Source organism: Scardinius erythrophthalmus (genome assembly GCF_964197995.2).
Source record: "Scardinius erythrophthalmus genome assembly, chromosome: 9".
Taxonomy (NCBI): domain Eukaryota; kingdom Metazoa; phylum Chordata; class Actinopteri; order Cypriniformes; family Leuciscidae; genus Scardinius; species Scardinius erythrophthalmus.
This window is the reverse complement of record NC_138229.1, coordinates 32,897,810-32,912,606: the sequence shown is the minus strand read 5'-3', so window position 1 is coordinate 32,912,606 and position 14,797 is coordinate 32,897,810. Positions and strand designations below refer to the sequence as shown.

Genomic DNA, 14,797 nt, shown 5'->3' with positions numbered 1-14,797 from the left:
GTAATTCGATCACTCGCTGTCAGTGCAACAAAACACACCAGTTATAGGTAGTTGAGAAGTGTTTAGAGGGATTGTTTCCATCCAAAATAACTCAATATGTTGCTTTATAGTGATATAGGTAATTTACAGTTAAACTATTAAAATATTACCTCACTGGATTTTATGAACATGTACTACCGTAATCTTAAAAGTACCGTTTACAGAACAAATACAATAAAGTCCTTTCTAACTTAGATGCCAAGGATCCCCTTCCTAAATTATAAAGACAGTATATTTCCATGCATAAAAATGTATTTGTACTGTATGAGAATATAAAGACTGAAAACACAGAGAAACAATTTTGCATAAAAATGTGAAATAATATTCTTAAATTAAATAATTGACTTACAATTTTTATGTCCTGAAGCCAAAGCAAATGATTTAAACAAATGATAAAGAGAAACATGTTCTCTCAGTTCAAATTTATTTTTACAGGCACATTAAGTTTTAATTACTGTTAAACGTTAGGGCTAACTTGTATGTTCTGTTTCTATTGTTATAGTGTTTCTGTGTGCCTCATTTCTTCAATCAGTTTGGGAGCAAGGCACTTGTGTGTCATAATGAAACCGATTGGAACGCACTAGGAGAAGGGAGCAATGAGAGTCAAGACCACATATTTTGCTCATTAGCTTCACTTTAACATGAAAAAGTTAGTCAATTACAACAGGAATATCTTATTGTTGTTAATAGTACATTTATAATGAAGTTTTTAAAATATGCTTTAGATGTGTGTGTTTCCCGATCTGCTCTTAAACAAAGCAATTGACACATTTCTTACCTCTGACACTTTTTTAAAACTTAATATGAAATGCATGACGAAAATGTAATACTTTATATCACAACAAAACAAAACAACTTGTATTATTCTGTTTATACATTAACATCAACTCTCACGCCATACCTAGTGCTCTACTGTAACAACGCGCTGAAACACGGCAACTAAACTCAATGAATTCACAGCGTTTTATTACAATAGTGTTCTCTTTATAATGTTATGTAATATGACAGTCCCAATCATAGTTATTATTAGTCGTGCATTGTTGTTTTAGCTGCATGCGCTGAAGCTGAAGATGATCAGCGGCACGCTTTACTACAGCGTTAATTCTTAACCAAATGCATCCTATATGAGATAAACAGGTATAGATAGGCCTACACAAAATAAACCATATAGAAAATAGTAAATGTGTGAATAATTGAATTGACCAGCGTAGGGGCCGGGAGACTTCAGATTCTAGAGAGCATTTGATTGGACAGAAAATCTAAATAGATGCAGAAGTGTGGAATGATGCCATCAAATTTGCAGATCCGTATTGGAGGTAGAGAGAAGCTGCAAATTTTTAATGCTACTAAATGCGATTTTTCATGGAGACTTTAAAATATCTTGCTGCGAAACCCTTAGTGCACTCTTGTAGCCCCATAGGGGTCCTTCAACTCCAGTTTGAACACCTGTTTTATTCTATAACAGCTTGTTATTATACATGTATATTTCTGGATACTCACTCAGGTCTATGTTAAATATGTAACTGTATCTCAGTTAAAATATGTAACTGTAATAAACGGACAACACATATTTAAAGGTAGCGTAGGCAATTCACGCACTCCATTCGTGTCTACTTGGAATTGAGCTTTTGACAATACCATTAACTGAAGGAGAAAGTGAGAAAGTGATGTATGCGCACTGATTATGCTTAAAAGAATATGAGGACATCTGTCTGATGGATAGATAGATTAAGATGTATAATGACATGTAAGGTGGTTGTCTTGGTTGTCCTGAACATCCATCATTAAATATATTTTCTAAAACATTGTGGATGTATTCTACAAGCTAAGCGCCTTATAGCGCTTCATTGGAAAAAGTTGAAGGCACCAAGTATAGGGAGATGGCTCAAGGAGATGGCAATTAATATGTCGTTGGAAAAAATAACATATATTATCAAAGGCTTTTGAAGATGCTTGGAAACCTTTTATGTGTTTCTTGGAAAAAGAAAACAATGGGGATATATCTGATGGTATATTAGAAGATATGTAAGGAAAGTATTGTTGGATGCGTCTTGTACTAGGAGGCCTTAATGTGTTTTTTTTTTGTTTTTTTTTGTGTGTGTATGTATTTGTTGGTATATATATTCATTTGTTTCTCTTTCTTTTCATCTGATTATCTGTATGTGAATAAGTGAATGTTTATGTCAAAGTTTGTGATGTCATATTATGTCATCTTTGTTATTTAATCAAAAAAAACAAAACAAAAAAAAAACATTGTGGATGATGGACATAATTTCCCTTAAGTAAGTAAACCAAAGCACTTTACAGTGTGAATTCCCCATTGATCTTTCCTGTAATCTAGCTACTGATTATACACCATGCAAATTCATAAAGCTAAGTGGTTGAACTAGTCCAGTGAGGCTTATGTTGGCTTTAAATAAGGCTGCTTGAATCACAGGCTTACTCATAGTGAGAAGTAGTCAGTATCTGATAAACCTGTTGCCATGGCAACTGTGTCCATCCTCCGCCTGTGTGGAAACAGCTCATCAGTTTTCTGTGAAAGCATGTTCCACTGAATGTATTTTAGAGGGAGGGGAACCCATTCATCATCATGTGAAAGCACTACTGTCGTGCAAGGGAATGGGTTGATAGCAAAGTCTGTGCACTCGACGGCCATATTTGCTACGCCTCCAAACGCCTCCCGGCAGCTATTTCGGACATCCAAGACCAAGTCCTATCTGTCAAGTCAAGTCAAGTCATCTTCATTTATATAGCGCTTTTAACAATGTAGATTGTTTCAAAGCAGCTTTACAGAGATACGCGTATAATTTAAGGTAACAGAGATTGTTTTGGCTTTATAGCAGAGTTAAGTTATTTTCCATCTAAAGTTAGTTTTGATTGATTTGCTTCCGTCGCAACGATCATTTGTTATTTAATTAGGGGCCACTAAGACGGCACCATTCACTCTACACAGACTTTAAACGCGAACCTGTGAGAAACGCTTATGGCGGTCACATGCGCATTTAGAATTGGTTCTATAGTTATGTGCGTTTGAAAATACGCAGGTTTGGAATTCCCTACAAGCCAAGCCTAAACAAAGTACTTGTCTTTCCTTATAAATTTTGATAAAGAATTTTATTTTATTTTGTTGCTTTGGGGTAGGAACGCGAAACGAATTTTCCCGACAACGCCTTATCTGTATAGTGGTAGAGGGATCCTCCATAGGGAGAGACTAGTTGGCACTTCAGCACTGCGTTGTCATCGGTCCAGGCGAAGGTCCTTCGTCAGATCTGGATACGGCCTGGATCCGGCTGGCTGCAGGAAAACCTCGGGATAAACACAGACACAAAAATTAGCGTAGATGCCATTCTTCTCATGATGTAACGAGTACATCAGGATTTATGGGAAGTGTTCCCGGTTCCGGCTGACCTAATCTATGCAGCCTAACATTGAATTATAGAAGTCTATAATGTATTATGTGAAAGCTAGGTCAAAGAGATGTGTCTTTAATCTGGCTTTGAACTGACAGAGTGTGTCTGCTTCCCGGACAATGGTAGGAAGACTGTTCCAGAGTTTTGGTGCTAAATAGGAAAAGGATCTACCGCCAGCAGTCTATTTTGATATTCTAGGTATTAGTTACTGGCCGGAAATCTGTCTGAATAGCGGAATCCTGAAATTTCAAAAACTGCTTTCCGAACTCACAATGTAATAATATATTTCAAATCAGCAACAAAATCTGACATTAAAGGGGTCATCGGGGTCATCACTTTTATATGGTGTTTGCATTTAAATGCGTATTTGCAGTGTGTCCACAACCACCAAACAATGAAAAAAATCCATTCACTCATATTGCTCATAGTCATATTGCTCATGCTCAGCCCACGACCACTGACGGACTGTCCCGTGTTAGCATATTTCCGCCCTCAGCTTTTTGTATACTGTCCACCAAGGCAGCACCAATGCACATGTGAGGCCTAAAGTCTCTCTAGTCTTCTAACGGCAGCTGCTGTGACTTAGAAGGTGGGACGTAAACCATATTGCGCGTTGCAGTTTCTCAAATTCGTAAGTAATAGAAGTGCACCATTTATAGTCTTTCGTTGATAGTCTTCTGTTTTTCTAGAATCAAATGTGGATAATTGTAGTTATTCACAACATTTATGATACTTAAGCTCTCGCTTAAAAAGTATATTTTGTAATGTTGAAGTGAGGGAATACAAATCATTTACTCAATCATTTTGCATTAAAACTGTATGCTTTTGACTGTTGCTCTACAGTCCAGTCAAGACACTTCACTGCATCTCTACTTTCAGTCAAGGATTTTCATAAATTTCAGGATTAAAGTATCTGCAACCAAATTCCTTTTTCATTCCTTTTGCACCAACTACATGATTACTAAAATCAACTAAAGCCAGTCTTTTTTTCATCATCCTCCTAATTTCACATTTTTGATTGTCTGGATATGTCTGGATATCTTAGCTCTGTTACAGAACCTAGACAGATGTCTTGGTGTCTAGTTCCTGCATAGACAGCGGTGTTGTAAGGCAACTTCCTAACAATCATAGAACCTCATACAGTAAGTGACTGATTTTTAATGCTGAAGCAGAAACTCCACGCACAAATCTCCTTAAAAAAGAGACTTGTCTATTTCTTTCAATAAGTTGGCGTCAGCATGTTGCTAAGCTAACATAAGCATAAAATTATATAGTGTACTCAGACATTGGGTAAAATAACCATTTAGATTAAACTGAACTATTTTTTTAATATTACATTTACATCTCAGTATTGAAATAAAGAAGTTAATTGTATTTTTCTTGTCCAGCATTTTGGATTACATTTTGGGATTGGCTTCTCTGACAAGGCCTAAATAGTCTTCAGAGGCATTACATAATTAAATTACCTACCTTTTAAAGCAACCTTCATTTCAGAAGCGTGCTTACGATGGCTTAAAATTCTGCCTCTCTAGGAAGTTTTCAAATAGTATTTTTGTGACTACATTATCAATGCAAACCAAGCAGTTTTCAAAGGGAAAATAAGATCTCAAATCTCTTCTCAAGCATTCATCTTTTCTGACTGGTCACTGTTGTTCTTTACAGAAGTACAGACAACATGACGAAGACACAGGATCTCCACAGGAGCAAAGCTCGCCCCAGTTCACCGATGAGGCTCCTGGGCCAGAGCTGGTCCAAGTGGCCGAGAAGAACCTTTCCCAGATTGAGAACATCCATGGCTATGTGGCACATGCACATATCTCCCCAATGAAGGTAGGCCCTGGTCTTGGAATCTACACTTCCTGATCAGTTCACCTGTTTTAACATGTGCCATGCTGTCTATCACCTCGTTGTCCAAATTCTGCCATGCAGTTATAACTGTGTGTGCCTCACTCTTTACATACACCATACACAAAACACAAACACACGTTTTAGGTTTTAGAATGCATTATTACAAGAAAAAGCCGGACAACCATATTACTGCTACTGCTTTTGTACATTCAGCTGTTGAACACATTTTTGCCACAATCGATCAAAACGAATAACTTTGACTAAAGCATACAATGAGGTCAGAATGAGAAAATGTTGGGCAAATATAATGATTTTGCTAGATTGGCTCTTAATCCACCAATGCACTTGGTTCAATGGGATTCTCATTATTAGTGTGCAAAGTGCTTTATAACACAGAGGGGGTTTCAGAGCCCACAGGCTCATTGGACATTGATCTAAACCACACCGCTAAAGCATATGAAAGACTGGCACAGTGGACACAAAGACATGTATCCCCCTTGCTACTTGCTCTTAACTATAATGTTTGTTGCAGGTATACATAAAACATGGGACACATCTTTAATGTTTTTAGATGAGCGGCTTTGAAATGTATTCTATTAGATAATAGCTTTTCTGATTTAAACTTCAGCGGTAAATGAAAATAATAGAGGTTAGAAGTTCAGTTAATTTCTTAAGTTCTTTTGTTCAAAGAATCGATTAAAAATTCATGATTCAACCATATTTTTTTTTGCATTATTACTCAGAAAAATTCACAGATTTGCCATTTTGCATGAGTTTAAAATGCTCTAAAATGTCTTGATATAATAGTTCAGTATGTTTTCAGTTTCTAAAGGAAAGGTGGCAGGTTCCCATTTTGACAAGTTTCTCTTTTTCGGTGGCTAAAATTTTGGTGCATTACTAAAATAAATCTGTTTTAGCTGTTTTGTATGTTTAATATATGGTTAAAATGAGCATACAAATAAAAATGATTAAATATTCGATCGTAAGAATTCTGACATAATTTACACACCCTAATCTGGTTCCGAACCTGAATTAATTACTCAACACTTAATTCTCAGTTATGAAGAAAATTCTGGTCACTCTTTCGCAAAATAATGAATGGAGCTGTTCAGCTCCAAAAAAAGCATGATAAAAGTGGTCTATATTACATACTGATATGTAATTTGTTACTCATTTACATTTTTTGAACAATATAAGGTTGGGTAAATTTAATAGTGTAAAATATAATTATAATTGAGTTTTTCAGCCATTTTGACAGCCCTAGTTCTATACTGTGTTCAGTCAAATCCATATTACTCAATATTAAGTGTCCCCAACTAGGCATGCCAAAGGTGACAGTGGAAAGGAACCCAAAATCCATCTGGTGACAGAATAGAGAAGAAAACCTTAGGAGAAATCAGGCTCAGTCAGGGGACCAGGTCTCCTCCGGCCAAATGAACAAACATTATGTGGCTCCATTAGATTGTGGATTGATATCATTCAACATATTTCATGTAATTCTTTCTGCTTGAAGATCGGCATACATCACACCAGAATTTGGTTGGGGGGAAGACTTTTATATTTGATTTTATATTTGCCACAGTGCATTTATTGTTGGCTTCTTTGAATATGTATGTGAAATTGCTCAGCCCTTTATTTTCTCAGAGTGAAGCACTATCTCTGTGTGCTAAGTGGAAGGCAGTAGAGTGACTCTGTCCAGAGAAGGTGAATATACTGTGAGGCAGGAAGTGATATGTTTGTGTGAACATTTACTAGGACTCGTCCTGCGCCTGTTGTGCTCCAGCGCTCACTTCTGCCTTTAGATTTATGACCCCATGGCAAGCTCCTCCTCAGTCCTGATCAGAGCCTAAGCCAAAAGCATGCACACAACAAACCACACATGAGAAATCACACCTGCCACTTCTCATAACCTTCACTGCTCTCACTTAAACCGGCACCTTTTCATTCCCCCAGCCCGCCTCGCAATGTGCCATCCATCTCAGACACACCCTCACAATACAGTACAATCCAGCATCTCCTCAGAGACTCTCTAAACAGCCTTTTTGACATTTTTTTTTTCTTTTTACTTTAAGACCTCCCATGGCTCAACATAATTTTTGAAGGCCCCTCCATATACACTAAGATATTTCCTGTATTTCTGCTGTAATTATGAAACAAATAATTGCTTGTTTTAAAATTTTTTTTTATTGATATATTGAATTAATTGAAGTGGTTATTTAATTTAATATGTTAAATTGACCACAATTCATTTTGTGATTCATACAGTAATATTCTGTATTCCAGTAATCTGTTCTTTAATAAAAAACAATAGTTTTACTAGGGAAAATCTATCCATCCATCCATTCTCTAAACTGCTTTATTCCCTGCAGGGATGCTGGAGCATATACAGGTACAGGAATATGCAGAAAGCTTAAAGTCCCCCTGTAGTCAATAATTTAATCCCTTAAAACTCATCTTTGATCACCAAAATGACATATTTAAATGTTTTTTTTTTTTCCTGTGGAAAAAAATTATTCATGCCTTAAAATAGCTTGAATGTAACTACAACCTTGCTTCATGGTTTGTCTTAAAGCATATTAAAAACACAACATAGACATAAACAACTGTAAAAATAAATAAATAAATAACTTGATTTCACCACAGGGGGTCTTTAAATATATATTAACTTTACTAATGTACACCAACATATATTCTTAATGGTTACACCACACAACATGTTAGAAGAAAATAAATGTAAACATTTCTTCATAATTGTATAAAAGTTAAAAATAAATACAACCAATTTGAATTCAAAGAGTACATTTCTAAGAATATGGTACATGTGTTTTGAACTTAATTTTTTAAATTCCTTTTTGTGAACAATCCCTATTGTGAACACTTTTAAATGTTATTGACCCAGTAATTTATCATGACTATTTGACAAGGATACTTTGTGAGGGAAACTTTTGGAGATTAGTTGTTCAATCCATCGCAGTGGTGGGTTCTATTGCCACCTTGTGTTACATAGCAGTTGTTGCAGTTGTACATGTCTCAAACTGCTGATACTGGTCATTATGTACCAATGATTTACATACGTTTGCTACTGAATGTGTTCATGGAGGTGGGAGTGACATGGTTGAGACTGACATTCTATCCCAAGAGTCTTTTCATATGTGAATTTGTTTTACATTGAGTTTTATAGTGTACATTTGTATCTTTGTATATTAAAACAGTCCGCATGATCCTCATAGTTGCCATTTGGGATTAATGTTTCCATCCCGGTGATTATATACAGTCTGTGTTCCATCAACATAAGCATCCTTGTGATACCACTCTCCGTTTGCTGACTCTTAGGCTTTGTCTCAAAACCTAGTGAGCTTGTCTAGCCTAGGGACTGCATTTTTGGGTATCATAGGACGTTCAAACATGCATGTGATGCCCCAGACCGATGACTAGATGAGCAGCTCACTAGCTCTAAATCCTTACTCCTCATTTTGTCCTATTGTCTGTCCTCTCTTTATCCTCTTCTCATGATGATGCAATTGTAGGCAATTTGAAGTCAAGCTTATATTGTAATACTATGAGTTCAATGCCCCTCTGTAGGTTGAATCACTGGAATGCATCTTCGATGGGCCATCCGCTGTAATGAACGAGGAGAGTCCTCCGTCTCCTACTACTCCTACTACTCCCCTCTCCAACCCGTACCCGCAAAGTCCTGTGACCGTCCAGGTAACAGTCACCCCTCCGACTTGGCGAGCATCTTTATGTGCTTCTGATGTAGTATCTGTGGCTTGCCAATTCTGTGTTTGTCATATGGCTGTCAGTGGTGTGGTCTGGTGTCGGTCATCTCCGTGTGATGAGAGTGGCTGGTCGATGCAGCTTTTTATGGTTTCATGAGGAGTCACATACGTTTTATCAGACAGGCTTGATGCTGACACTAGAGGGTACATTACAGTTCCTCTCGTTGGTCCTTCCTGTTTGTATAAGCAATATTTCATTTTGATTAGTGCATGAGCCTGCTATAATCTACAGGGTGGGCCATTTATATGGATACACCGTAATAACATGGTAATGGTTGGTGATATTAAAGTCCTGTTTGTGGCACATTAGTATATGTGAGGGGGCAAACTCCTAGAGATGGGTGGTGACCATGATGGCCATTTAGAAGTCGGACAAACAGGACTTTAATATCACCAACCATTCCCATGTTATTACGGTGTATCCATATAAATGGCCCACCCTGTACATATGTGGGTTCTAGTTAAATTATCAACTTGTGTTGCAACTTGTTTTAAATGCAACAGTTGTTTGTCTATGAATGTGGAAGCGATAGCTTTGCTGTTGCATTCGTCATCTGTTGGTGCATGCTGTCATGCATGGAAGCACCTTTGCTTCCAGAGCGCATGGCCAGTGTTTTTCCGTGCTGTAGATTCCAATTAATGCATGAAATGGTCATGTTATATGATGATGGCAAATTCCTGGTTTACTCCTTTTCTGACTGCACATAAACTAGGTCTTGGGATATATGAGGTGAAAGTGCTAATTCAGGTCTAGAAACCTAGAAGTTTGTATTTTCTTTGCCACATGCTTCTAAGAATGAGGCAGTATTGGTATGGGTTTGAGGTGAGGCTGTGTCCTTCAGTCACTTTTCTCATACAAATTGTGAGCCTTGAGCTGCCTCCCATTTCTCGTCAGTGACGTCAGTCCTGATAAATCTTCCCATGAGGCAAAGTTGAATGGCTTTATCGCACGTTCAAGAATGCATTAGGCGAGCACGACAAATGCAAAGAGGTCAAGGTTCCAGAGTGCCATCCCCTACAACCCAGGAATTTCCATAGGCACAGGAAAGGATATTGCCCTGCCTCATCTCCAAGGCAATGTGAGGAAGAAGGGGAAAACATCGTCCTCTCTTTTATCACAACGCAGCATAGAGACACTGCAGCCGTTTATCAGAGAGTACTGTCTGCATCGCAAACCTCTGGACTCATTTCTTTCAGGCAGTCAGAGAGGAGCGCAGTCAGTGCTAGCCAAGTCAAGCACCCAGTCTCACTCTCTCAGCTTCCTGCTGACTCATTTTGAGCTGGAAGAGACGAACGCAGGCACCTGCATCTGCTCGCATCCCACCACTGCACAGCCGCGATCGCATCAGCGTGCCAGGAACTGCACCAGCCACAGCAGCGAGAGAAAGAGAGAGAGAGAGAGAAGGTGAAACGAGTAGCGTTACTGGGGGCTAGACTGATTGTAAAGTGCTTTATTTCTGCTGCAGTTTACGTGCGTCAGGGAGCCTGTGTTTTTCTCTTTCCCTGCATGCTGCTCTTCGTAGGTACCTGCACCGTATGTTTTTGTCGCCGACGCGCACTATGTGCAGAAACTGGCTTTAAGATGCCTGCGTAAGAAGAGGTGGAGGGGGCAGGTCAGAGTCGGGAAACCAGTTCTATTTTACCGGAGCGTGAACCCCACACACGCACACTCCAGCCTCAGTCCACAATGCTCAACTCGGTGTGGTATGCTAAAAAGATGGGTCGCCGGATCATGGGTACCCTCAGGAGAACCAAGAGGCGGCGTCTGCACTTGTTGGTAGGTCTGGAACTCCGCAACAAGAAAAAGCTGCGACTCAGTCACGGCAGTGAATTCTTTTGGTAAAGCAGATGATAAATGCTTAAACTTAGTTTTGGATGTTGACAGAAGTTACTTGATTTGCCTTGTATACAATTTATTGTGCATCATTTGCAACTGCATTCATCTGATTCGTGGGAACTTAGTAATATGTGTTTTCACCCAAAAGACCGAATGGACCATATAATCACGCCTAAGATTGTGAGAAAGCAGAGTAGCATAATTTTTTGTTAGCACGTCATGGAGTCTGAAAGGCACTGATTGACAGACTGTCTCGTAAGGCCACAGTAAAGTCCTTTGTTTTGTTGTGTGAAATATGAGCATTGATCTGCGTTTACATTGTGGCAGTCACCTGCGTGAGTGTGTGATGTCAAACACACATCAGTGTATTTCAGTGAGAAAATGTGAAAGCACATATCTCTTCCCTCTGCTGCCTGGCAACCTGCGTGCCTCTGTCATGCAGCAGTGCTCGCTGTGTCTTACACACACACACACACACACACACACACACACACACACACACACACACACACACGGTGTGCACTGCACAAAGCGTGCACGTTACAGATGTGAATGGTAGCGGTGCTTTGCCACTGATCCAATCATGGTTGTTGAGACACTGGAAAGATTAAGCTCATTTAACTAGTCAGATTTACTGTAATGGTCCCTAGTCGCTAAATGATGCATGTAATTTGTTATCATATGCATGTTACATGTTTAAATACCCATGGTAGCTTTGGTTGTGCCTATTTATGGGTTTGCTTGTTTGTGTGTATTTACTTGCAGTCCCTATCAAGACACAATTGTTTTGCTATTGGCTTCTACATTTAAATCATTTAAATAATGTAACCGGCACTAGGGTTGTAACGGTATACCGGTATGACGATTTATCACGATATTGGCATGTACGATTATCATATCGTAAATATTTGCCAATCCACGGTTTTGAAAAAAAAAAAATTAAACCAGATCTCATCTGCGCATATGCAACTTCTTTTCACTTGACTGCTTAGACTCCACCCATACATGTGCGCTCGTTTTCCCCTATGGTTTTCCCCCGCCGAAAACAAGTAACGTTATACTTTTGTTATCTGAAAAACGAACGCGGGATTTTCCTCGAAGATGGGTTTAGAGTGCGGATCGGGCCGAATTTTTCTGTCCGAGCCCGGCACGCGTCCGAAAGAGCAGTAACCGAACCCGACCCGAGTCCGACAGGCATAAAGATATGTCCGAGCCCTCACATATACTAATGTGCCACAAACAGGACTTTAATATCACCAACCATTCCCATGTTATTACGGTGTATCCATATACATGGCCCACCCTGTATATTCTGCTTGTTCTGTGTGAATGAGCAGCGCCATTTCGCCTAGTACATACTCAAATATGTGTGACGACGCTCATGGTGTTTAAAGCGTCTGCCGTCTCACTCATATGAGGACGTGAACACATGAACATATCCAGAGCTGCTCTGCTTTTATTTAAAAGAATCATCATCAAATACACTCTGACTGAAACTCATAGGTGTTTAGTACAACCTGTCAAAATAAAAGTTCGATTTAGCTTAAAGAAATGTTACTATTGTACAATAGAATATAGCTTAGTTATAACAACAACAATAATAAAGTTTATTTAAACATTAAGAAATATAGTTTTGTGTCTGTTTTAATTTAGTAACCCTATCCAGACAAACAAAAGTTGTTACATTTCATCTGATTGCATTTTCAATAATATATTTGTATTAAATCATAGAATCCAGACAAATTATATCAGACAAGTTACCCAGAATTTCTGAGGAAATAAAATACATTTCATAAGACTCTACTATCTTATAATTAACTTAAATAATAATTAATAAATTAAGAATAAAAATAATTTAAGGTTTTATGAATTCAATTGATTAGACATGTTTGTTCAAATGGGAATTTATTTTTTCTTTCTTATTTTTTCCAAAAGATAGACTCACACAAAAAAGTTTTTTTTTTTCATTAAAAAAGTTTGTTTTAATAAACCATATGTTCAACCAAAAAACCCTATCTGTTTTCATTAATTTAAGGGGCATTGTAGCAGATGATTAAAATAATAATAAGGATTGTTTAATACCGTATATCATGAAACCGTGATATTTTCTGAGACGATTATCATACCGTGAAAATCTCATACCGTTACAACCCTAACCGGCACCTTAAAACCCAACAGATAACCAGTCATTGTTCAGGTCAAAGAAGTGAGTTTGTTTGGATGTTTAAGGATGTTCAATTAGCAGTATTGAATACATGTGGAATCTGCACACAGAACTGAAACTCAACAGAATTGGGATGTGCCCTTTTAGGGCTATACAGATTTCCCGATTTGATTCTGTAGCAGACTGTTTTCATTAACCGGTAACTTTATTTATAAATAATAATTTTTAAGTAAATTTTTTTTTATGCCATAGCCTTGTTGGCTGTGCTCCGACATATCTTACAGCAGGGGTCGGCAAATAACTTTGGCTGCGGGCCAATATTTTTTTTAGCCAGTAGATGGCGGGCCAGCTACACAGAGTAGTCCGCAAAATTTAGATCTCATTTCCAGAATCTCACATTCAAATGTCTCTAACGGAAAGAGAGATATTAAGTAGCCTATAGGCTAACAATTATAAATGCTATACAAAAATTGTGTTCGTGTCAATATAAATATTATTTTAACATTGTACTGTCAGCAGAGAAAAAATGTCACAGAAAAAAAATAATGAAATATAACAAATAAATATCAAATCACTCAAGCGACATGAAACCCATATTGCCCTACTGAAAAATGAAGTAGGCTATTTTCTGCCAAACTATTTCAAACATCCTTGCAAAAAAAAAAAAAAAAAAAGAATGTTGTTGAATGACAATGGTTTCAGTACCAAACAGCTCCTCAGAGCTATAGGTGTAGGTTACCGTTGGTCAGAATGAAGTGCGGATGCGCTGTCAAAACACGTCGGGAGTGGGCTATTGTCAGTCAGACCGCCCGCTCTGTCCAAACCTACACCAGAGTTCTGACCGCTACCGTCTTTATACTTTAAAATAGAGTCCTGCACGGGTTCGGGTAGCCGACGGTTCACCCGCAAATTTTGCTCAAACGGGGGAAAAATATCCAACTGTGTCGGATACGGATGCGGGTCGGGTCTGACACGGGGGAAACACGGGTTTAAAACAATCACATTTAAACGTAAAAATATATGCATATTTTTAGGAACACATCTACAAAAAATATGCCTGTATTTCAAGTTTATAAAATAATTTAAAAACCACATCAGTTTATTTGTGCCCACGCACCACGCCCTCCCAGGATCTATAACGTTACCTATAGGTTACTTTCACTTTTAAAAATTAATCATGACCGCGCGCGCGTCTGCTTACAGTCGTCGAGATGGATGCTGAGGAGTTGAAGAAAAGAATAGCCAGTGGAGATTGTAAAGTTGTCGACAATAGTCATCAAAAATCAAGTCCAGTGTGTGGGAGAAATATGGAGTTTTCTGAAGAAAATATTGTAAGGCTTTGCTGCATTTTCGTGTTGGATAGCCGCAAATGTGGAACTTCATCGCCGAGGAAGCACGCAGATAACTGTGGTAACAAAGCAGTTCTATCGAACAGTATTTTTCAAATTTAACACTGTTAAGTAGCCTACGTGTGGTGTGCATTAAAATGGCTGTAATCTGTTGCCACAATAGTACTTGATCTGTTTAAAACGATTTAATTGGTATGTCTGCTAGGTGTTAAATTAAAATTCAACATTCAAATTCGTCTAAACCTGATTTTTTCTATTTTTGATCTGAGCGCACAATCAGAAAATCGGAAAACGAGTCGTTATTCGTTTTTTTCATTTTAGTTCAGGAAAAAAATAATGGAAAAACAAGTCCATTTTTCATTTTTTTTATT

At 38.0% G+C, this 14,797-nt stretch overlaps 1 protein-coding gene across 21 annotated transcripts in view; it reads left to right on the top strand.

Annotated features, from left to right (window-relative positions):
* dlg1b (discs large MAGUK scaffold protein 1b) overlaps positions 1-14,797 on the top strand; it is a 147,250-nt gene that overhangs the window by 44,289 nt on the left and 88,164 nt on the right. For 12 of the 21 annotated variants that reach the window (XM_081374960.1, XM_081374959.1, XM_081374957.1 and 9 more), the window contains exon 4: positions 5,112-5,279. In XM_081374960.1, coding sequence (XP_081231086.1) covers positions 5,112-5,279 — 168 coding nt within the window. Of the gene's footprint in view, positions 1-5,111; positions 5,280-8,879; positions 9,006-14,797 lie in introns of all 21 variants that reach the window. The other 9 variants (XM_081374968.1, XM_081374965.1, XM_081374964.1 and 6 more) reach the window with 1 other exon arrangement.